We start from the raw sequence: 25,536 nt of genomic DNA on the forward strand, positions 1-25,536 counted from the left end.
CTAGTGCTTTACAAACCAAGAGGTGGATACCTTTATCTACAGTGGTCTGTTTTAAGCAGCCTTTGCCCAATTGGCTGCAATTAAGCATTTAAGGTTATAACTCTTTTCCTAAAAATCTGTGCTAGCCTCATATTTTGCATATCCTCATCCTGCATCTTGTTCATACTCTGCAACAAGAAAGTAATTCTTATTCTCTGATTAGCAAGACCCAAATGCTATAGGTTATAGAAATATCATTCTATTAGTGTATTTGGACAACAGTTATGATACATTGGGCTAGTAACCAAGTACTAAATCAACCTGCAGTAACTTGCGTTAATGTGCAGTAGCTCCAGTGCATGGGTTTTTAGTGACACTTTCTATGCAGTAGCTAAATATTACTGCACAGTCACAGTCAGCCTCCAGCTGTTAAGTCTGTTGGGGTTGGCAGAGGGGGAAGGAAAGGGGCGTGGGGGAAGGAGGGATTGGGGCTGGGACTGGGACATGCCTCCCAGCCAGAGCGGGGGGGTGCGTTACTTGGGGAGAGGTGCAGGGGGCTGCAGGATGTGGGCATGGCAGCGCTCAGAGCAGGGGCTCTGCCCTGCTGCTGATTGCCCAGTCGGCACAGGAGTGGGCAGGCGTGGCTTGCTCCAGGCAGAAGGGGGCAAGCAGCAGTAGGGCATAGCCCCGCTCCCAGCGCTGCCGCACCTGCATCCTGCGCCCTGTCCATGCCAACTGGCAAGTAGTGGCAGGGCAGAGGCCCTGCTCCCAATGCTGATGCAGGCTTGGCAGCACTGGGAGCAGGGGCTATACCCTGCTGCCGCTTGCCCCCTTCCACCCAGAGTGAGCTGTGCTTGCATCAGCACTGGGAGCAGAGACACTGCAGTGTCCCCACTTGCCAGCTGGCACAGGGTAGCAGGAGCAGCAGTGCTGGGAGCAGGGACTCTGCACTGCTGCCACTTCCCAGTGAGCGCAAGGGGCAAGCGTGGGAGTGCTGGGAGTGGGGACTCTGTGCTGCAGCCGCTTGCCCACCTGGCATGGGGGGCATGGGATGCAGGCTCAGCAGCACTGGGAGTGGAGGCTATGCCCTGCTGCCACTTGGCCCTTCCACCCAGAGTGAGTCACACCCACTTCCTGCCCCCCCCCCACTGCGCGGGGTGGGCAAGTGGCAGCAGGACATAGCCCCCACTCTGAGTGCTGCCATGCCCTCATCCCATGCCCCCCTGCACTCCTCCCCAAGCCCATGCACCCTGCCCCAGCTGGGCAGATAGTCCCAGCCTGAGCCCCAATCCCTCTCTCCCCAACACCCCTTCCCTCCCCCTCCCCCAACCCCAACAGACTTACCAGCTGGAGGCAGCTGTGTCAGCTGCCTGTTTAATCTATGGCAGCAGGCAGGCAGGTTCCAAGGGATAAAAAAAAAAATCTTGGGCAGAGCCTGCCTTCCCGGGCCGCTGCCAGGCTGCCTCCACAGCCTTCCTCCAGAGCCCCTGAGCTGCACAGAGCCCGGTGCTTCGCTCCGTGGCTGTAGGGCAGCAAACAAACTCCTCAAAGTTTTAGTTTTCTGCACCCCAAGTCATTGAAGGTGTGTTACGCCGCTGAATTTGCTACAGCAGCTGGAATTAGTGTAATATGCCGCTGACACGTACAAACACCAACACCATTAAAGCAGTGCAAAAGTATTTAACCCACACTAAAGTTTTGTTCACACATGCCCCTCGTTTCATCTACACATGGCCTACGACACCAATCCATGCCACTGTGGAATAGCGTACTTTCCAAAGGTATCTAGATGGAGGAGCCCATATACTGCCTCCAATATGGGAAATGCTATTGTTCCTAAATTGTGTGTGTGCATGTGAATGTGCATGTGTAGGAAGGAAGTGTGTAGATTAAAAGGATCCTTAACCTCCTTCCCTGAACAGAAAGACCAGGTGCAATGTAGCATTAAAAATCTTAGAGACAGACCTCCTTGTTCACCTCCCCACATAACGTACTTTGGACTTGTACAGAAAATGTAGGTGTTTTCTCTGGGGAATTTTTGCTAGCTGTTCTGCAGATGGACAGCTCTGTTTTCTAATGCAGTCAATCTGACAAGCAGCTGTTCAACAAACATCTATTAAATTTTAATGTCCACACAATCCAGCAAAGTAGCCAGTTCACAAATTCAGCACAGACTCAAAACTCTCTGGTTCTTTAGCTGGATTGTTTTGCTTAGTGAAGGGCACTTTAAACTGGAAGCAGCCACCAGGGGGCAAGCTGCCCATAGTTATACAACATGGATCAGCACCAGATACATCTGATGTTAATAACACTGCTTACTTGTCATCCCCGCAACACAGCTCCCCCCCCCCCCCCCCAAATTTTCCTCCAATACAGTAAAGCATATTATTCCTGTTGCTGGGATGGTGTGGAAGATATGAACTTGGCAGTAATGATCCAGTTTTAGTTTGTGGGGAAGAGAGACAAACGAAGTTTCAATCCAGGTAATTTTTGAATGGCCTGTACCTCAAAACTGCTTGATCAACTTGGTTGTAAATATATGCCATTTCTCTTCAAAGCAAGTCTATGACCAAGTCAATGTTATATGAGAAATGGGCTATGAGACAAGATGGTTGCAGCTTTAAATCTGGAAGATTAAAAGATCTCTACAAATGAGCAATAAATTTGTGTCCTCCCAACAAATACATTGTAATGATACTAATGAAGGGGAAATGAGGCTTACAGTTCTAACATATATACAGACAGTGATTTCTCTGAGAGATGTGTGTAGACTACAGGCTTATGCCTTTGTCTTATAAATATATTTAATCTCAACCAGAGCTGGGCAACATGGGCGACCAACCAAGGAGCAGTAGTCAGGGGGATGCCACACACACACACACACTGCTTGGAGAGACTGCAGGTAGTGGGCATACTTGGCTAGCATGCAGCCAGGCACGGTCATGGGAGCATCCCCAGGAGCTGCATGCAGGTAAGTGTAAGAGGTGTGGAGATTGGAGGTCCAGGACTTGGGTACTGTCCAGGTGTGTGTGCATATGGGTGTGGAGGGGATGGGTGTGGGGGGGGAGGGGCAGGGGTGGGTGCTTGCCAGCACTGGAGGAAGGTGACCAAACACTGAGGCTGCATCAGGGCAGAGGGGAGGGGAGGGGAGGGAAGGGGGGTGGGAAAGTGCCTGCCCCTTCAGTGAGTGAAAGGAGCAGGGGGGTCCTTTGGGGGTGGTGGGGAGCTGTGTGGCTGGGCTACACAGATGGCATCAGGGCAGTGGGACAGCAGCACCAGGGCTAGGGACAGACATTCAAAAAGCCTGAGCCTGAACTGATACAATCTTTTCAGGTTAGTTTAACCTGGCTAGGCTAAATCAGTTTTTTAACTGGACAGACACCCCAGAAATGCAAGTACGTGTCTGTAGTGGCTCAGGCTAGAAGCCAGGGGGTGCTACAGCAGCCTTCCCTTGGCTTCCACAGGGCTGAGTTGAGGGGGGCATGGCCAGGCCCTGGCAGGATGCTCTGATTATTCACACACACACCCCCACTCCCAAGTAGCCCAGCAGGGAATGTTTATCACCCCTCATTCAGTGTGTATCAACCCATTAAGAAAACAAAGCCTCTCTCCATTAACTAATGGAGCTCTTCTTAAACAGCTCTTCCAAGGAAGGACATTAAGCTACCTGTTGATTAGCTCCAAAAACACTGTCTGCCTGTGGTCTCCCACAGCACAGACCATAGCCAGTATGTGGTATACTAGCTAATGTTGAGGTGTCTGTGTAAGGCAGAGGGGAGGGGGGAATAATCCTTGCTTAGCAGGGAGAAGCCAGGCAGATGCTCTGTGCCTGCAAGTCTCTGCCAGAGCTCTTGCCAGGGAGCAGAGGGGATAGACCAGCCCTGCTGTGGAGCAGAGAACCCCGCCCATCCCAGAGAGTATGCTGGGATGCTGGGGGAATCTGATTTATCTTAAACCAGCAAGGGGTCTAGGATAAACATTGGATAAACTGGTTTGAACCAAATCAGTTAAGTCTCATACTACATTCAACCATGTTTATCTCAAACTGGTTTCAGCCATTTTCAAACTGGTTTACGTGCACTCAACATCTGTTCTGTTACAGGTTTAAACCAGTTTCTGATCACTTAAACTGCTTTTTGTATAATGTCTGTCCCTAGCCCAGGTGCCCATTCTCACATGAGTGGGTCAGCCAGGAGACACTGCTTGGTGGGTGGGTCGGTGCCAGGCTGACTGGCATGGTGCAGGAGCCCCAGTCCAGGGCAGGGGATACCACAGGCCTCCCCTCCTCTACCCTCCAGCCTGTGCCGGGGCCAGACTCACTCTGCTGTGGCCCGCATGAGCCAGAGTTGCTGCAACTACCATGATCTGGCCTGAGCAGGACAGAGGCAGCTGGGGGCCCCTTCTGGCAAGGGTGGGGACAGCAGGGAGCTACAAGTTGGGAGTGATAGGCACCAGCACGGCCTTGGGGGGCCAAAGGACTATGGATCAGGAGTGAGGGCACTGGCAGGACCAGGGGACTGTGGGTCAGGACTAGCCATCAATGTTTACAAATGGGTCCTGGTACAAAAAAGATTGAGAACCACTAATCTAATTGAACCCCTTGCTCAAAGCAGGACCATTGCCAACTAGATCATCCCATCTAAGGCTCTATGTCTAGCTAGGTCTTAAAAACTTACAAGGATGGAGAAGTCACACCCTCAGTGAGTAACCTGTTCAACTGTTTTACTATCTCCCTAGTGAGAAAATTCTTCCTAATATCTAACCTAAACTTGCCTTGCTGCAACTTGAGACCATTGCTCCTTGTTCTGTCATCTGCCACCACCGAGAACAGTCTAGCTCCATCCTCTTTCAAACCCTCCTTCAGGTAGTTGAAGGCTGCTATTAAATCCCCTCTTAGTCTTCTCTTCTCTAAACTAAATAAGCCTACTTCCCTCAGCCTCTTCTCAGAAGTCATGTCCCGCAACCCCCTCACCATTTTCATTGCCCTACACTAGACTCTCTCCAATTTGTCCACATGCTTTCTGTAGTGGGGGCCCCAGAACTGGACACAGTACTCCAGAAGTGACCTCACCAGTGCTGAATAAAGGGGAATGATCACTTCCCTTGATCTGCTGGCAACCTACCAATGCAGACCAGGATGCTGCTAGCCTTCTTGGCAACAAGGGCACACTGCTGGCTCATATTCAGCTTATTGCCCACTGTAACCTCCTAAGTCCTAAGTGCAGGACTTTGCACTTGTCTTTCTTGAGCCTTCTGAGATTTCTTTTGGCCCAATCCTCCAATTTGTCGAGGTCTCTCTGAATCCTAGCCCTACACTCCAGCATATCTACTACTCCCCACAGCTTGGTGTCATCTGCAAACTTGCTGAGGGTGCACTCTATGCCATCTTCCAGGTCATTAATGAAGATTTTAAACAAAACTGGCCCCAGGACCAACCCCTGGAGCACTCCACTTGATACCGGCTGCCAACTAAAAATCAAGCCATTGATTATTATCCTGTGAACCTGATGCTCCAGCCAGCTTTCTATCTACCTTACAGTCCATTCACCCAACCCATATGTCCTTAACTTGCCTGCGAAAATGTTGTAGGAGATCATATCAAAAGCCTTGCTAAAATCAAGGTATACCACATCCACCCATCTCCCCACATCCACAGAGCCAGTCATCTCAACATAGAAGGCAGTCAGGTTGGCCAGGCATTACTTGCCCTTGGTGAATCCATGCTGATTGTTGCTAATCACCTTTTCCTCCCAGTGCTCAGAAATAGATTCCTTAAGGAGCTGGTTCTTGATTTTTGCAGGAACTGAGGTGAGGCTGACTGGTCTGTAGTTCCTTGCATTCTCCTTTTCCCCTTTCTTAAAGATGAGCATTATGTTTGCCCTTTTCCAGTCATCCAGGACCTCTCCTGATAGTCATGAATTTTCAAAGATGATGGCCAGCAGCTCTGCAATCACATCAGCTAACTCCCTCAGCACTCTCAGGCACATCCCATCCAGCCCCATGGACTTGTAAACATCCAGGTTTTCTAAATAGCCCCTAACCTGTTCTTTCACCACTTTTGGCTGCTCACCTCCTCCCCACACTGTGCTGCCCAGTGCAGTAGTCTGGGAGCTGACCTTGCCTGTGAAGATTGAAGTGAAAGAGGCACTGAGTGCTTCAGATTATTCTGCATCAGCTGTCACTAGGTTGCTTCTCCCATTCAGTAAGGGACCCACACTTTCCCTGATTCTCCTCTTGCTACCAGCATACTTGTAGAAACCCTTCTTGTTACCCTTCATGTCCCTTGCTAGCTGCAACTCCAATTTTGCTTTGGCCTACCTGACTTCATCCCTGCATGCCCAAGCAATACTGTTATATTCCTCCCTAGTTGTTTGTCCAAGTTTTCATTTCTTATAAGCTTCCTTTTTGTGATTTAGTTTACTGAAAAGTTACCTGCTAAGCCAAGCTGATCTTATGCCATACTTGCTAGTCTTCCTGCACATCAGGATGGTTTGTTCTTGCACTCTCAGTACATCTCCTATAAAGTACAGCCAGCTCTCTTGGATTCCTGTTCCCCTCAGACTGGCTTCCCAGGGGATCCTGCCCATGAGTTCCCAAGTAAGTTGAAGTCTACTTTTCTGAAGTCCAGGGTCCTTACTCTGCTGCTTTTCATCCTTCCTTTCCTCGGGATCCTGAACTCAATCATCTTATGACTGCTGCTGCCCAAGTTGCCATTTATTAGCACATTCCCCAACAATTCTTCCCTTTTTGTGAGCAGCAGGTCAGTAGTATGCCATTAGGCAGCAATATGCCATTAGCCTTCTTTGCAACAAGGACACATTGTTAGTTCGTATTCAGCTTATTGTCCACTGTAACCCCCAGGTTCTTTTCTGTAGAGCTCCTGCTTAGCCATTCAGCCCCCAGCCTATACTGGTGCATGGTGTTGCTCCATACTAAGTGCAAGACTTTGCACTTGTCCTTGTTGATTTGGCCCAATCCTCCAATTTGTCTACATCTCTCTGACTTCTAGCCCTAACCTCCAGCATAACTACTACTCCCCCCAGCTTGGTGTCATCTACAAAGTTGTTGAGGGTGCACTCTATGCCATTTTCTAGGTCACTATAGGTCATTCTATTGGCCAGATTCTCATCCACCAAAATAAATGTTGATACTTTGTCATCCTCTTCCAGTTCAAGTCCCTGAAAATCCATTAATGCACTCACTTCTGTAACATCTCATCATCTTATCCTTAAGACTGAGTAACAAAAATGCACCAGGAGAAAGACCACCCATCTACCTTTGGCATTAACAGTTTTTCAGGGGCTCAAGTAGGAAGGAACAGGATCACACCTTGGAGCTTAAATCCACATCAGCGCTTCATAAGTAGAACAGAATTCAGCCCTACACCTCTTCTCCCAAAAGTCCCAAGATGGAGTAAATCATGGATTAGGCTGTGGATTTTATCCCCTTTATGTAACAAAGAAAAATATATCACCCTGATCACAAAGGATAACTTTATGTGATCGGTTCAGAATTGCATTACAGCGTTTTAGAAATGAGGCGTATTACTTGGGTTGTAGGACTTTCAGCCTTTCTAGAAAATATGGCATTGAATATTTGCCATACAATCTGTTGGGGGGAAAAAAAGGGTTTTTTGCTTGCCACAAAAGATGTTTGGAACCAAAATGCAGAATATTAAAGAATTCTTCTCCTTTGGACTTAACACACAGATCATCAACTAATTTTGGGGATCTAGCACAGAACATTTTCCAGACTTGACAAATATTGCGGTAAGAGCCTTTTTATGCAACTCCACACTCGGAAGTTAGTTAAAAGATCCTTTACAAATTATACTATGCTATTAAATTATAAAAACCAGGAGCATAAGAATCAGTATTTACATTGACATAGCATGTTGCAGCACAACAAACTCTGCTGAGCAAAGACTACTATACTAGAAGTTCCTTCTCCCAGAGACCCTCAGCAGAAGCATCTATCCCTTACCTCATCCGTCAACAAGGTCAGCTCTCTCTGCTAGTTGTTAGGGAGGTGACATGGCTATGCCTCTTCTCAACCTCTTTCAGGGTGACTAGCATAGCAGGGAGCCACCCCTGCTCTCAAATGTTCACAGGGTAGAAGTTGAGTGTGCAGGTCTGTCTAGGGGGCCTAACACAAGGAAAGGCTCCTTACATAGACATAGAAGCTGAGAAATAGGGCCTGGGCCAATCAGTGATGCAAATTTTGTTATAAAAATGTATAAGTTGTTAAAGCAATGAAAATTGCATCTTTAAATACAAGGAAGAAATTAGTCAAACAAGGATTTTCAGTCCGTACTATGCAATAGGCAACAGCTGCTGACTGCAGTTGGCTCAGCCGTTCTTTAAAAGAGCAAAGTACTGGAAAGAGATCCAGGCAGAAAAACATACCTGCTTCATGCTGGAGTCAGAGGGAAGGGTAAAAGCAGCTTCAGATATATAGAGAACATTTCTGAAAAAGTTTTTAAAGTAGGTGTTGGAGGGAGAAGGGAAGAGGGAAAGGGAGAGATCTACAGCCTCTAAAAGCAGTAGAGCGCTTAGGAATAACTGGGCAGAAGGCAATTTAATACCCCATAATATAACTGCTCTGAGGGATTTCACCATTGTTGCCATTGTAAAGTGTAATGGAAATTCTATCCTATTTCTTAAGTTGCGGCAGCCTGTAATGAATAAAATGTAAACAAGTTAAACCAACATGGAAGTGAGATGTGCTCTGGCTTCTGTTGACTCGTTTCAATCAAATTTTCTCAGCTCAGCCCTGCAAAGTGGTTACATCAATTGTCCTAATGAAATCTGTCTGTAGTAAAATAGATTCAGCGCTTCTCACCTCAAAAGGACTTTCATCTGATGAGTGTTGATCAAATCATGGTTGCTAAATATAACTTCCACTGTACAGTAAGCGAGCAGCATTATTTGGATTGTAAAACTGTCTGTGGAAAACAATGAGATCTCCCTATTGTCTTTATAGCAAAGACACTAGTACCTAATTGCACAGATGGTGGCCTCAGCAGCTTTGCTACAAATACATTTTGAAATGTGTTGGTTGTCATGTAATATTGCAAGCCTTTTTTTTGTTTGTTTTCCCTTATTGCACTACTTCGTCAGGTTTTATGGGCAGGGTTTGTAGGCTCCAAACTTTAACGTAAAGTCCCTCCAAGAAAACATGATGAAAAGCAACAATTAAACAGCTTCATGTAATTGCCTGGCAATGCAATACTCGCACAGAAAAGACATCTTAATTGTGGCCCTAAACTTATATTGACAGTTCCAAGATAGAAATGGAGGCAGGGAAAAGAGGGAGAGGGATACAACATAGGCACATACAACCATGAAATTATTTAATCAACCTCACCAACCCAAGTAGTTTCTAAAAAAGAAGCCCGCTCCTCACTGATCCAACTGACTGGATGCCAGCAATAGTGTTTTCAGTTTTGTTTTATTTTTAGGACAAAGAATGAGGGAATTTTATTTTTAAGGGAAAGAGATGTTAAAAAAGCTGGCTGTTGAAATAGTAAGTATGAGCTATTAGATGTACACATTGTGCAGTCACACTCATAAACTTCTCTCTCAGACTCTTAAAATAGCCCTTGCCTTCATGTCCTGAGTTGGTGGACCACACCAGACTAGAAATCATGCCTAATCAAGCAATTCATATATATGAACACATGTCCAATAAACTACTCCAGAGACACTTCACTCATTTTTACTACTGACATATGGCAGAAATACCACTCTAGTAACCAGATAAATGTCTGGTTTCTACTTGATTTCCTGGCTTAGGCCATTATAGATAGGCAGAAGGATGCTCAATATGTGCTGCTCTCTTGGGCCAAATCTAGTACCTCAAGGCAGAATCCCAGAACTGAAAAAGGAACAAGGAGGCATTCCAGAATGATAAATGCTCTTAGAAGTGAAATGCTTTTGTCTCCTATTAAATTGGAAAGAACCAGAATGACAACGCTAGAAACATTTGTCAGCTGACTGGTGGACATACCTGAGCTGGACAAAGTGCCATTCCTGAGCTGGACAAAGTGGCTTGTACAGTGTAGCGCTGCACTCTAGCTGATACTCAAACTATGATCCAAGAGTAGTAACTTACTAGCTAAACAGGGAAAATGCCTCACGCATGCTGATCCAGGAGCAGCTGAGCTAGGCTGATCTTAGACAAAACTTACTCCTTCCACATCTTACAAACAAGCATGTCGTTTCTTTTGCCTAGAGCTCACCAAAAAGGAATGTCCCCAAGAGGGACTGGCAGAGGCCTGGCCAGCAATGTGAAAAGAAAAACAGTTCTGACTTGACTTTGGGGCAGAAAGGTGAGAGGTTGGGTCCTGGGAGAATAAGTTTGTTAATAAGGCACTCATGTTACAGTGATACGTATCATATAAAAGAATCTAAACAGAAACCAAAGGCATGGAAACATTATTTGTGAGGGGTGGGGAATTGGCATGAATCACTACAAACCAAAACTGCATTTCTCACAGCTCTTGTCCAGCCAACTGAGTTTTATTTTTAAAAGTTTTCTCTCTCTCTCTCTCTCTCCCTCTCTCTCTCTCTCTCCTTTCAATTTGATATAAAATAAGGGTGTCTACAACTGCTTCAAGAATTTCAACTGTAGTGCAAAAGGTGTATAAATGGCTCCTTTTCCAATGTTTAAAGAGCTTAACTGAAATCAGTGATTAGGAATAAACTGATTAATTGTATCATGCACCTGTCCTGTCTCTTACAAATTAAGATCAACAGCATATGCTAACTCTAATGACAGCAAGAGACCTCCTAGAAATAACACACAACTCCATTTAGCCACTAGGAAATATATCAGCAGCATACTCCTTTTACAGATACAGGACATTTGATGTAGAAGAACAGAAGCAAGAGTAGAAAAGTGAATCCAGATAATATCTTCACATTTATGTCTGGCACTAAATAACAGTTTCTGCATGCAAGCATATCTAACATTATGCTTCACTAAGTTTCAAGAAAACAATTAGAAAAATCCCAGTACAGAAGGCAAAGATTTCTGCTATCATCTCCAGACTATTTCATGTAATTGAAGGCTCAGTGCCTCTTTACTATTATAATGAGGTAATAAAAAAAAGCCCAAATCCTAAAACAAAAGGCACTTTCTTGAGCCTTAGTTTACTTACATATCGGACTATTACATCAATCCTTTCACTTATATTTAATAGGAAGGAAAGGGAAAAAACAAACCAAAAACACTTAGAATTTGCTGTGTTTGAAGCATGAACCAAGAGCTTTCTTACTGATCTGTACAGATGTATGTGCATGAATGCACACACGCCCACACGCAGAGAGAGAAAGAGAGAGAGAGAGAGCGAGCGCATCTGGAAGACCCTTTTAGGAAGTATAAATTAATGGTTTAAGGAGTGCTAAATACTCCTCTTTTATCCCTCCCTTTAGCACAAAGTTTACTGTCATATACTGTGCATTGGCACATAGGTGGGGGCCTAGCTCCCCAGTGAAGTTCATTGCATGGCCTCAGCAACAAAGCACCTCCACCATAGCTAAGATAGAAGGAACCCAGCGGATACTGTGTTATGTTCATTGGCTAGGGTAGGTCAACCAGAGTGGATACGTGTCTGCCTGACAGAACAATTTAGGGAGCAACAGGTCAGCTTAAAATGGCAACCATGGGTTACTCGTTGAATCAAAATGAACAGGGGCAAAACATAGGAAGGCAGGTTCTTTGGGTAGATGTGATATCTTTTTTAGACCAACTGAGTAGTTGGGGAAAAGTTCTTTGCAAGTTTTTGGGCACAATCACCCTTCCTCAGGCGTAGGGAGTCTCTATGCTTGAAGAAGGGTGCTTGTGCCCAAAAGTTTGCAAAGAACTTTTCCCCAACTACTCAGTTGGTCTAAAAAAGATATCACATCTACCCAAAGAACCTTTCCTGCCTATGTCTTTAGACCAACATGGCTACAACCAAAAACCCCAGGTGCAGAACAGGAGTTTCTGTCTCCTTTCAGGGTGCAGACAAAAGTGACAATTTCCACCCAATCTGGCCATAGAAAGTGGTCTATAGCTGTGGCCAAACACAAGTGCATGGCTGCAGACAGCTTAAAAAATGGCTGGCTGATCAGGTGAAAATCCAAACCCTCATTGCATGAGGGGTCAGATGAAGATGTTTCAAAACAGTGTCTTCTGTAACTTCTGTCTGTGCTGCCTGCCAGCCTTTCACTGTTTTTAGAATGGGAGGGGGGAAAAGGGGAGTGAAGGGAGTTCAGTTTGTGAGGTTTTCAGCCCCTGCTGGAGGGTGGGGTATGTGGATTGGAGTGTCAGTCCCTCCCAAGGTGGGAGGCTCCAAATCACCCACTCTACCCTCCAGTGCTGGCTAGAGAAACCCTAGAATGAGTTCCCTCTGCTCCCTTTCTCACGTCCCATTCTGAAAACTTTGCAGCTTTGCAGGGAGGAGGGGCCATTGCTTGGGGCAACTGGCTGTAGCCAGCAGCTAGATTCCGCCCCCCCTGGAACCAACAGTGAATTTCTGTTTGGTCTGAGTTGTTGTAACTCAGAACGCTTCCTGCAAAGCATTCTTAGTTACAGCAGGGAGCTGTACTTCTTATCCATAGTGGAGGTATAGGACAAGATTTACCTAGCTTAACATTAGGGTTGGAAGGGACCTCAAGAGGTCATCTAGTCCAACCCCTTGCTCAAAGCAGGACCGCCTCAAACTAGATCAATCCCAGCCAAAGCTTTGCCTAGCTGGGTCTTAAAAATCTCCAAGGATAGAGATTCCACCACCTCTCTGGGTAACCTGTTCAAGAGTTTTACTGCCCTCCCCGGTGAGAAAATTCTTCCTAATATCTAACCTCAACTGCCCTTGCTGCAACTTGAGACCATTGTTCCTTGTTCTGTTATCTGCCACCACTGAGAACAGTCTAGCTCCATCCTCTTTGTAACCACCCTTCAGGTAGCTGAACATAGGCTGTTCCCCACTCAGTTTTCTCTTCTCTATACTAAATAAGCCCAGTTCCCACAGCCTCTCCTCATAAGTCATGTTCCCCAGTGATCTTACCATTTTTATTGCCCTCCACTGGACTCTTTCCAGTTTGTCCACATCTTTTCTGTAGGATGTATGCCAGATCTGGCCTTACCAGGGCCAAATAAAGGGGAATAATCACCTCCCTCAATCTGCTGGCAACACTCCTACTAATGCCAGCCCAATATGTTGTTAGCCCTTTTGGCAACAAGGGCATACTGTTGGCTTATAGTCAGCTTATTGTCCAGTGTAACTCCCAAGTCCTTTTCTGCAGAGCTGCTGCTTAGTCAATCAGTCCACAGTCTGTACCAGTGCCAGGGATTGTTCTGTCCTAATTGCAGGACTTTGCAGTTGTCCTTGTTTACGTGCAGCCCTCTAACCTCAAACAGCGCCTCTCAAGCAACAAACTAATGAACTCCCATTCTCACCAAGTGCCTGCTGTGTCCCCACATCAGTACAGACTGCATCATCCCTGGACCTAATAACAAGGAGTACAACCTCCAAGGTTCATCCATGTGGAACTCTAACAACATCATATATCCCATCACCTGCTTACAATGCCCCTCTACTGTCTACAGTGGACAGACAGGGTGATTTCAACCTGTAAGAATGAATGAACACTGATCCGACATCAGCTACAAAAAGTTACAAGGGCCTGGGGCCAAACACTTTAACCTCCCCAGATATACTATCAGGATTGCTGTTTGTGGGCAAAAAAATTGAAAAACCAGTTTGAATGGGAAATTGCAGAACAAGAAATCATCCATAAACTAGACTGTATTAAATATGGTTTAAACAGGGACTATGGATTCTTAACTCATTACCTGAATTAGCTTTTGAGACATGCTTTGTTCCTATGGGTTTACTGCTCATTTGCTTTTCTCTCCTAGTACTGCTCCCCCTCTCAAAGACTCATTATTAAGTGTCCATACCCTGGACTTCTTCACATCCAGTATGTGTCACATGTTTTGATGCAAGTTTTGGGCCAACATCTGGGTAGATGTTGGTATGAATAGAGTCATGGTTTTCCTTTTTTAAATATCAAGCTAGATTATAATTTAACTTGACCTGGAATTTTCCTTCAAAGTCATTAGAAGGTGACAATTAGCAAGGAAATTTTCTCAAGAAAAGAACGCAGGCTTGCAGAATTGGGTAGAATCTCAACAAAATTAACAGAAATCTCTCAAATTTACATCTAGCTCAAGTAGCATGAGTGATGTTGTAGCTGTCATGTCTTGCTTTCAAAAGCTTGTCTAACTTTATCCCAACTTTATAGTTGGTCCAATAAAAGATGTCACTCTAAGAAATCCTTGTCTCTCACATCTAGCTATATTCCTTGATAGCCTTACATAGGTACGTTTCTTGTTTTCAGGATGCTCTTTTGCAGGTAAAACCAGACAAGTGGAACACTGTGTTGATAAGTGGCCAAGGGCTCTTTAGAAACCAAATACAACTCAGAATTTTAAATCTCTATTGCTAATGAGATCTAATGAGGCTGCATATTTATAATGCAAATTCCATCAGCAAACTATAAACAGACTCAATGGAGCTAAAGATATTGCTGCATTTCACTTCACAGTAGGAGGGAGTGTCCACAATGGAAAATGAGTGGGTTTGTCTTGTTCTATAGAACTCTTGTCATGTCATTATTCAAATGGGATTTGCTTTGGGTTCTTCTGCTGTTTTAAATGCCATTCTGCAGCTAGAGGGGATAATCTGCATAATGGCTATTCATAAAGAAAAAAGAGAAAAAAACTGAATGCATTTTGTGGTTAAGTTATAATGGTCAAACCCCAGGACTGCTTTGTAGATTGTGGCCTTTTCTGAGCAAGAGGCCTTTCCACATAAATGTTTTAAACATAAAAGCTGATGATGGTTCAGACCCATTTAGCCAAGAGGTAACAATCACACCTCTGGGTTGCACATTTTCTCTAGCAGACTGTAAAAGCCACAGATCACAAACAGTACAAACAGCAAAGGAGAACAGTTGAGGGTAGAGGCTCATGAGAGATCAAAGCTACTTGCTTGCAACCCATGGAGAGTGGATTGGTCATGTCGTGCAGACTTGCCTCATTTTAAATAGCTTTACTGCATCGCAAAATGGCTATGAGAAGGTTAGCTGTAATTCTTCTTCAAGACAGATCCATGTAAAGAAGTGCTGCAGTTGCCATAGGGTAGGCAGTTACGAATGGAATGGGACAGGTTCTGCACGATGGGAAACAGGAAGTGAGACACTCTCCACTGACATGCAGCACATTTTATGTAAAAGTTTGTGGCCCTCCCTGGCCTAGACAAATTTTTAGCCTGCACTCTGGCTCTGTAGTATCTAGATGAATAGGATACCATTTTGAAAATGGAAAACTAAGCCTTAACATCAGAAAACACATTTGCTTATGGAGCCCTGGCTCCCCTTCCCTACAGAAATAAGTACCAAGAGGCAGCCTGGAGAGTGGGGAGGAAAATGTTTGAGTTTTGAATTGCAGTTTCCTATTAATTAATCCAGAAGGAGGGCATGGTTGGCAAACCTTATTCCTTATGAACAGGCAGTGGTTCATCCACCAAATCCCAGATGAGTCATGTAATGGAGCCATCCAAACATCTACTGGTCCCAAGGTAGTCCTGGGATTGCAAGCACCAGGCAAGATCCTGACCCATTGCTCAAGCAGTGCAAAGCCAGATTTGCTACTGAAGCAGCTGTGTATTTCAGGGAGGTGGTATGGGCAGGGAGAAAAAAGTTAAAATTTAATTAAACTAAACATCTGCATTTTAAAGGTATCAAAAGCATGTGAGTAGTAATAGTTTGGTTATGACTCTGCTATAACTCTTTAGGCACCAGTGGCTGAGCAGAAATTCAGCTGCAGCAGATGGGGAGAGCAAGGGTTTTCTGACCTTCTTTTTATACTCTTTATGGTCTCAGTTCATTCACCTGGCAAACTGCCTTAAGGGACTGCAGTACTTTGTACTGACTGACAAGGATTCCCAAGGGTGCTGTAATGTTAGCCAGTGACAGCTAAAGTGCAGTCCTTAACCTCCTTACCAGACACCTCCCTACTCCAAAGACAGGTCTACTCTGTTGTAGCCATTTCTTTTAGCAATCCTAACTTTCATAGAGGTGTATTCCACCTGGCCCCATGGACTTGTATCCAACCTAAATGTACCTTGCTGCAATTTAAGACCATGGACTTGTATACATCCAGCTTTTCCAAATAGTCTCTAACCCAGGAATGGCCAATCATTTCAAGCGGGGAGCTGCTTACCAAGTTTTGACAAGGTGTCAAGGGCCACATGGGTAGCCCTGCCATTTAACAGGTGCCTCACCCCCTGGTCACCATCTTGGGACCAGAAGTCCCACCTCCTAACTCCTGACCTTTGCCACCAGAAATCCCTCCCCTTGTCCCCAAAATTACTCCTTTCAGGAAGGGGTTTTGCCATCTCAGAACCAGAAAAATACCAAATTATATTCTAAAAATCAAACATCTACAACATTCATTAATTTGATTTTAAAAAATATTTGTGTCCTGTTTTACAAGTGTTTGTGTAGTGTACACAGAGGTGATCACACAATATCTTAAATTTAAGCTGGGGGGCTATGGGTATGTGGGCTGTGGGGAAGGTGTGGGGGTGTGTGTGGAGATTTTGTCGAGGGTTGGATATGTGTAGGGGGTGTGTGGGGTGAGGGAGCATGTGGGGGGTGTGGTTATGTGGTGTGGGTGCGTAGGGGGTTTGTGGGGGCTGTGGGTAGCGGGGAGGGTGGCTGGGGTGTGTGGGTGGAGGTCTTCGTCTATGGCAGTGTGAAGGGGGGTGTGGGTGCGTGTGTATGGTAGGGTGTGCTTATGCTCATCTCCTCCCCAAACTGTTCTTCCAGGTGTAGTAGTTTGGAATCTGACCTTGCCTGTGAAGACTGTGAAAAAGCAGATTGGGAAGGTGGGGAAAGAGCACTGAAGAATGTGAGGTTTCCTAAAGGGAACATCATAAACAGGGGTACTTCTACATGAGATACTTCAAGCACACTTGACTAAATCTACTGCACATTAGTGTGACAGGCAAAGTCCATGCTAATACGCAATAGATTGAGTCTAATGCATATTAACGTCTCTAAAAAAGGATAACCCAGGTGTACCGGAGTGTGTACCCCCCTTTCCAATATAAAGGGATGGTCAAAGGGGTGTATGTGCTGGAGATGGGAACTGCAGCTTGCTCACAGCTTCCCCTTCTCTGGTGCCTCTATAGAGGAAGACCAGGACACAATATCTTAACTATACACATGGTTTATTCAGATGCAGAAAAAAAGGGGAGGGGATAGAATAAACTTGATGAATGATAAAGATAAATATTTATATATAATACATTTAAAATCAACAAATTCCAGAACAGGTATTCTATCCCCTCCCCCTTTGTTCTGCATCTGAATCAACTGTGTATATAGTTAAGATATTGTGTCCTGGTTTTCCTCTATAGAGGCACCGGAGAAGGGGAAGCTGCGAGCAAGCTGTAGTTTCCATCTCCGGCACATACACCCTGCTGACCATCCTCTTCTATTGGAAAGCGGGGTACACACTCTGGTCTTCTCATCCATCCTACCGGTCAGTGGTCGAGGACAGCACAACAGTGATTGCGTTACAGAGGTCAACTTGCAGCTTTGGAGCTGGTGCCATTGGACGGGGTTTGGATTCCTTGACCACGACCTGCACTTCCAGGATAAGGCCTTGTTTGGACAAGATGGGCTACATCTCTCTCCAAGAGGTAAGAGTTTGTTGGCTAACAGGTTGGCTGATCTCCTACGCCGGGCTTTAAACTAGGTTCGTTAGGGGACGGGGATGTTGACAGCAGGGAGAGGCCAGGAACGACGAACCTCAAGCCAGGTGCTGGAGCACTCCAGGTAAGTACCAAGGGCCCCGCTAAGCATCAGAATGGGGGAGTAGCAAGGGCAGAAATTGGAGGGGGGGGGGCTTAGATGCCTCTATACTAATGCTAGGAACACAGGGAACAAGCAGGAGGAACTTGCACTCTTGCTTGCAAATAAAGAATTTGACCTGGTTGGGCTAACAGAAACTTGGTAGGATCCTACCCACGACTGGGCAGTGGACATTGAGGGCTACAGGCTGTACAGACAGGACAGAGTGGGGAAAAAGTGAGGGGTGGTATTGCTCTCTATGTTAAGGAGCAATATACATCTTCCATAGTTAATTTGGACCAGGAAGAAGGGCAAATTGAGGTACTATGGTTCAGGTTACAAGGGGGTTGGGGTGAAAGGGACTTGATAGTGGGGGTCTACTACAGACCCCCACACCAGGTGGATAAGTTAGGCCTAGAATTCTTGAGACAGCTCTCAGAAGCAGTGCACTGAAAGGACCTGGTCATCATGGGTGACTTTAACTTCCCAGACATCTGCTGGGAAAAACAGGCAGCCAGGTCTGCCCGTTCACCAAGGTTTCTAACCTCCTTACAGGACCTTCACCTATCACAGGAGGTACACATTCTCACTAGGGGAAATGCCTTACTAGACTTAGTACTGGCCACAGGGGTGACTTGGTGGGGGATCTGCAGGTGCAAGGTAACCTAGGGGATAGTGACCACCTATTGATAGGGTCTACTATCTGGAGAAAGGTGGGGAGGATAACTAGTAGGGTGGAAGTGCTAGACTTCAAGAAGGCCAACTTCAACAAGCTCAGGAGATTAGTTAGGGAGGGACAGACTGGTAAAAGCCTTGGAGAGATGGGAGTCCAGGAAGGGTGGCCATTTCTCAAGAGACTAATTCTGCAGGCACAGAAAAGGACCATCCCAGTACACATAAAAGGGGGCAAAAAAGCAAAGAAACCCTCTTGGTGGAGCAGGGAAATCCAGCTCTTCCCTAGCTCTTCCTCGGCCCCAGCTTCTTCTTTCTTCTCCGTCCCTTGTTGTCTCCTAGCTCCTTATATACCCTTTTAGGGCTCTGCCCCAAGACTGAAGACTGGCCAGTTGTGGGGTAGGTGAAGTGCAGTCTTTAATTAGGTCCACTCCTTGCCTCACCTCAACACAGGGGCAGGGTGGACTCCTCCCGAGGCTTCTCCCCTGCTGGTCTCTGATTGGTAGGTTTGCCCCACCAATTGCTTTGACAATTCTCTAAACCCAAGGAACCGGGTGAAGATAGGCAAGCCTGCCACAAAAGCATTCATCTGCGCTAATGCATGGATGATTTTACTATCAGAAAGGTGAAATTATAGAACTTGAACAGAAGTCTAGGTAGTCTGACAAGTTTTTTAAATGCATGAAACAGAATATTCAGGATGTTAAGTGAATTTAATTTTGGATACTTGCCTTACCTAGAGAAGTATCGGTAATGAGGAGAGGAAGTTCATTCAGTCAGCATACAGAACAATTACATTTAGATTTGTTTAGTTAATATGTTCAGTTATAGCAGATTTATAGATTCATAGATTCATAGATGCTAGTGTCGAAAAGGACCTTAGTGGATCATTGAGTCCGACCCTCTGGCCATGGCAGGAAAAAGTGCTGGGGTCATGTGACCCCAGCCAGGTGCTTGTCCAGTCGCTTCTTGAAGACCCCCGAGGTAGGGGAGAGCACCACCTCCCTTGGAAGCCCATTCCAGATTCTGGCAACCCTAACCATGAAGAAGTTCTTTCTGATGTCTAACCTAAATCTACTCTCTTGTTCCTGGTTATTCCAAGGGGTGTCCTGGTAAACAGAGCATCTCCTATTCCCTGCTGCACTCCTCCTCCCCTGCAGTGAATTTGTGTACTGCCACAAGATCCCCCCTCAGCCTTCTTTTGTGGAGGCTGAAAAGATCCAGGTCCCTTAGCCTTTCCTCGGGGCCTTCCCTGCAGGCCTCTAACTATATGAGTGGCCGTCCTCTGGACACTCTCAAGGTTGTCCACACCCCTCTTGAATTGTGGCACCCAGAACTGGATGCAGTACTCCAGCTGTGGCCTTACCAGTGCCGTATAGAGGGGAAGCATCACCTCCCTGAAGCTATTCATGATGCACCTACTAATGCACGACAATGTGTGGTTAGCTCTGCTAAATACTTCATCACTTTGATGATTCATATTCGTCTTGGAGTCGGCAACAACTCCGAGATCTCTTTCTGCTACTGTGCTGCTGAGAAGGTCACCCCGCAGCCTATAGGTGTGCTGGTGATTCCCTCTCCCTAGGTGCAGCACCTTGCACTTGTCCTTGTTGAACTGCGTCCTATTGTTCTCTGCCCACTTCTCTAACCTGTCCGGGTCCACCTGGATTCAGTTTCTTCCCATCAGAGTGTTTACTTTGCCCCATAGTTTTGTGTCATCTGCGAATTTGGACAGAGTGCTTTCCACACCCTTATCCAGGTTGCTGATGAAGATATTGAACAGCACCAGCCCCAGGACCGAGCCTTGGAGGACCCCACTGCCCACATCTTTCCAGCTCGATACCGACCCTTCTACCATCACTCTCTGGGTATGACCCTTAAGCCAATTTGCCACCCGCGTGACTGTGTAATGGTTTATGGCACAACCATTCAATTTGTTTATGAGAATAGGATGGGATACCATGTTGAAGGCCTTGTTAAAGTCCCAGTAGATGACATCTACCTCAGCTCCTGCATCTAAGCATTTAGTGACCTGGTCATAGAAAGAAAAAAGGTTAGTCTGGAAGGATCTACCTGCTATGAACCCGTGCTGGTTCCCCTTCAGCATTATATTACCTGCTAGACGCCTACAAATGTGATCCTTGATAATTTTTTCAAGGGTTTTCCCAAGGATAGAGGTGAGACTAATCAGTCTATATTTACCTGGATCCTCTTTCCTGCCCTTCTGAAAATAGGGAGCACATTGGACCCTTTCCAGTCCTCTGAGACCTGACCTGAGCACCACGAGTGCTCAAACAGCCGTGCCAGTGGCTCTGCTATGACACTGGCTAATTCTTTCAGCACCCTTGGATGGAGCTCATCTGGTCCCGCTGACTTAAACACATCCAGCCCCTCCAAGTGTGTCTTTACTAGGTCGGCACTGACAGTAGGTGGGCTGGTGTTCCTCCTGCTTCTATCTGTAATGCATGTGGGAGATTTGTCTAGATCTATGTTCAAGAATACAGAGGCCAAAAACTCATTGAAGAGCTCTGTTTAGTCTCTCCTATCTGTCACCAACTGCCCTAGTCTATCCTGTAGGGGTCCTATGCTGCCCTGTGCCTTCGTTTTATTCCCTATATACCTGAAGAAGGACTTTTGTTGTCCTTCATTTTTGTTGCCAGCTTAAGTTTTAATGCTGCTTTGGCCTTCTTGACTGATTCCCTGCAAGTACGAACCAAGGAGGCATACTCCTTCTTGGTAGCTGCCCCCTGCATCCACAGCCTTTATGACCCCTTTTTTTTGCCCTTACCTGTCATTACAAGTACTAAATTTAAAGCGCCATAATTACAGCACAGTAATGAACATGTAGACGTGTCCACTTTCCCAGAGGATTTTTTTTTAATGGTGAATTGCTATGAGAAAGGAACACTATATTAAGGCTAGCAAAACCATTGGATATTATTATTCATATAGCCAGGAAAAGCAACAACTGAAAACCTGTAATTAATAAAACAAACAAGTGGGAGCTTGACAAAAAAACTATCTGCCCTATATATGTATCTATGGGACTCCCAGCAGCATACCTCAAACTCTGTAACCAGTGGTCTGAACCAGATTTTTGTGCACATGGTTCCAAACCATTACTCGAGTGACCAGAATTATTATAAATTGGCCTTAAGACATGAGAATAGAGAAACACTCTCGGCTTCTTTATGGTCTACTGAATGCATCCAATATTTCTGGAACGTCTGGTCTGTGAGCTAGACTCACAGGTTTCTGTTCCTGCAGCCAGTATTGAGCACAGGCAGCGTATGTGCTTCTCATAATCTACATTTTACAAATGCATTCAGTTTCCCTGGAAAAGTTGGAAAGTAGCAATGCTGCATATTAGTAAGCGTAGGTGTGCTGATGCACATTTTGAGCATGTTCAAGTACATTTCTTTACTTCCATTAGGGAACTTGTCCATTGCCAGAAATCAGTGCAAATGAATCAGTTCTCAAAACAGGTCATTCCTGGTTTCTTTCAGCCTGGAATTGCAGCTGAAGCACATTCACATTCAGCACTTGCTCACTGCACCTATGACAGGCAATAAGAGAAATTCAGCAATAAGCAGTTTACTTTGTGTGGATGGATCTATGCTACCTGGAGGGAGGACCTGGGCAGGCCTGGGGACAGAGGCTTTGCTGACTCTTCTCAGTGACAGCCCAGGAACGGGGCCAGCCTGGCACTCAGGCAGACCACACGAGCTGTGGCCGTGACTAGAGCACTGCTCTGTGGGAAGGGGTGAGCAGGGTGCCACAAAGTCCGCTGGGCTGCCAGTGGAATGCATCCAAATGTGAGTCATGATAGTATCTGCTACAGATATTCATTACACTGCTCTAAACTACAGCACTGAAGTCTAATACCATATCCATCTAGGGATTCACCATTTTTATAGCACTCTTTGGCTTCTGTACCTGGCCCAGGTTAATAATGCAGTGGAAATGTAATCTTAATTACAAACTCTTCAGCTGCTGGAGAAATTGCCCTGCTAATCACATCTCTCTGGATAGATAGTGTTGTTTCACCGTGTGGCTGTTATTCAAGCTAGGTCAGCTCCAGTAGAACAACTCCAGTTAATACACTGCAGCATTTAACTCAGTAAAGACAGGCATTTTATTCTCTCGTGCATCTCCCAGCTACTTCTATTTGCTGCAAGCAGAACAATTGGAAAGCACTCTGTCTTAGAGACGGAGTTTCTCCCAATCCTCCGCTCTTGTTTTAGAAAAGAGAAAGTTATTATATGCCATACCAGGATGCAGTATACTCACTGCTGCAAGCACAGCATATTGGCACAGTTGGGGTATCACTGGCCATGCCTTTCTATCCATTTGCTCTTGGGTAATGCAGAATATCCAGCTTCTGTTCTCTCCTTCTGTGCCTGAGACCATGATCTGAGCAAGTCTAACACAGCTACAAATAGGACATAGCAGTTTATTTTTCTGCATAGCCACATAAGACAATGGCCCAGTATAAGCCTCTTCAGTTACATACGACCATAAGTAAAATCTAACATATACTTCAATGGATGTTAATTTACAGCTCACAATAAAAAATTCCTAGAAATTAGATGTACAGACTGAGATATAAACAAGTGCATAGGTTCATAGAAGGCATGTGTGTTGTTTATTGAAGACTGATTTTAAAAAGAATCTGCCTTTATATCTGAGAACAGGCTACTCCGTTCTCCAATAAGATCATTTCATTCTGGTTCTTTGTACAATATGGGTTGTGTTTAGAGAGGTGCATGCATGAAAAGTAAAAGGAAGAAACTAGATAATGAAATTCATACAGAGGGAGCAACTTCCAGAGATAATCAATGGCTACATAATAAGCAGCCGACTCTGGTGAATATTGATTAGCCAGTGCTGGCAGGGCCCTACTCAAGGGAGGTCAGCACTGCTGCCAGCTGCCTTGTGAGAGGACAAAAGAGACCCCAGTGAAAGGCAACTTATAAATAGTGCATTTATATGGGCCCACAGTGGGAAAAGAAGTCTGACTTCAGGACAAAAGCATCAACAGCCTTTTTGCTATTGTTAATAAACTACTGCTGTAAATTATGAAATCCAAGTAAAAAAAAGAGCCCCCCCCCCCCCCCCCAACCCTGCCCTGGTTGAATTATTTTACCTGCGAACTATTGCTTACAATTTCTACTTGTGATTTTTGGATTCACTGGAAGATCTTATTCACTGAAATTCTCCCTGCTTTGTAGGGAACCAAATGTTTTCATAACAATCAACATTTCAGTCTTTTGTTCAACATCAGTTGTATGCTTAGGGAACATCTCCATGGCATGATGTAGCACTGTACAGAGTTATCCTGGCTAGCTTGGGTGCCAGCAGTGATTTAGCCAGGTTAGCAGAGTGCTCTGCCTGAGCTAATATACACTACATTGTCCCATACAGACATACCCTGAGTGCTCACTGACCAAGGAAATTATTTTAAAACAAACTAAAAGATCCCATCTTTTCTAAGACTGCTTAGATCAACAATCCTACTGCTATAGACATAGCACCAGCAGACACAAACCAGACTATACATGATAGCATGTTGAATCATTATGGAACTAAAAAAGGAAACCTACCTTATTAGAAGCTGACAGTCTTTTCTCACAGGCTTTCTGTGGAGAGAGAAATTGAAAAGTTAGGAGAAAGGGATCTGGTAATAGTGTTCTACCAAAGGTGGAGGGGGGGGAGGGAAGGGGCTCTCAGTTCAGTCCTGGAGTAACTCATCCGACTTCAAATGAAGCCACAGCAGGACAAACTTGGCCCTGTGTCTTTGCCAAGGAGAACAACAGTAGCCAGCCAAATGCAGCTGCTTTCACATTTCTTCAATGAATCTGTTCATTCTACTCTTGTGATACAGTGGCCATAAACAAAGGCTCCTCATGATGTCTCATTGTGTTATACATAATTATACAGTATAGACTTCATAAATATACATACTTCAGAGAACCTTACTTACTCAAGCTACTTCTGAGGTGGGTTTAGTAGAGGAGGAACAGTGACAACAGTGAGAACAAAAAAGGGGAAAAAAAAACCCTAATGGCTGCTTGGAGAGGCAGTTGGGGATGTTGTATATAAACACATTGTTAAAAAAAGGAACCAACATGAACTGTGCCAAGCAGCATGAACCCAGTCACTTTGCATGTGTTTTCCAATTTTACCCACCCTTTCATTTTTAGATTTCAAGCTCTTTGAGATGAAAACTGTATCATCTTACATTTGTACAGCACACAGCAGCTGCAAAGTGGATTGTGGCTTTGGATGCTACCATAATAGGACCCCAAAGCATGGTGCTTAGATAAGCACCACTCCTCCTGGACCACGGGTTGAGACACACTCCGTTTGCTCAAGTGCCCCCATGAGACCTAAAGGGACATTTCTCAGGAAAATCCACAAGGGAACTTAAAAAATATTCCATTTCTTCTGGCCCTTTTTAAAGACTTTTCTTCAAGGCAAGGGAATTGGTTTGTGTGATTTAATATCATGGGGCGCTTGGAATGGAAAAGCTCGGTCTTCTAGAGACTCTTATGTTCACTTTTCATGCAACAGAAATTCTTCAGATCTCTGAATGCTAATTCTGTAGGACAGCAGGCACAAGTTTCAGCAAGGTCACAAGTGAAGACCCTGAGAAGGCTGAACTACAAACTCATGTTAGAACAGTGTAAGTAAAGTGTCATTCCACTGAAGTCACTTGAGACCCACCTGTGAACGTGACTAGAGAAAAAAGCTAGTATCAAATTGGAATTGAGTTTGATTTTCAAGGATTGTGTCAAGTAAGGTGTGCATAGGCTCTTTTAGTTCTTTGAAGGCTACTGTTTAACCTACCACACTGAGCACTCTCACTTATTTTGCCAGATAAGTTTATAAACTGTTAGGGTTATGACAGTTCAGAGACCTTTAGAGAGGTCCACAATCTGCCAGGCTCACAAAGAGTATTTTTGCCAGGACCCGT

General features: G+C 45.2%; 1 protein-coding gene across 1 annotated transcript in view; it reads right to left on the reverse strand.

Moving 5' to 3' along the window:
- The window catches only part of ARHGEF4 (Rho guanine nucleotide exchange factor 4), a 386,988-nt gene that overhangs the window by 335,960 nt on the left and 25,492 nt on the right, over nt 1-25,536 (reverse strand). Inside the window, exon 2 of the mRNA XM_014599122.3 lies at nt 24,164-24,199. Within this exon, the coding sequence (XP_014454608.3) occupies nt 24,164-24,199 (36 nt within the window). The remainder of the gene's footprint in view (nt 1-24,163; nt 24,200-25,536) is intronic.

The sequence above is a fragment of the Alligator mississippiensis genome, chromosome 7 (assembly GCF_030867095.1).
Source record: "Alligator mississippiensis isolate rAllMis1 chromosome 7, rAllMis1, whole genome shotgun sequence".
NCBI lineage: Eukaryota > Metazoa > Chordata > Crocodylia > Alligatoridae > Alligator > Alligator mississippiensis.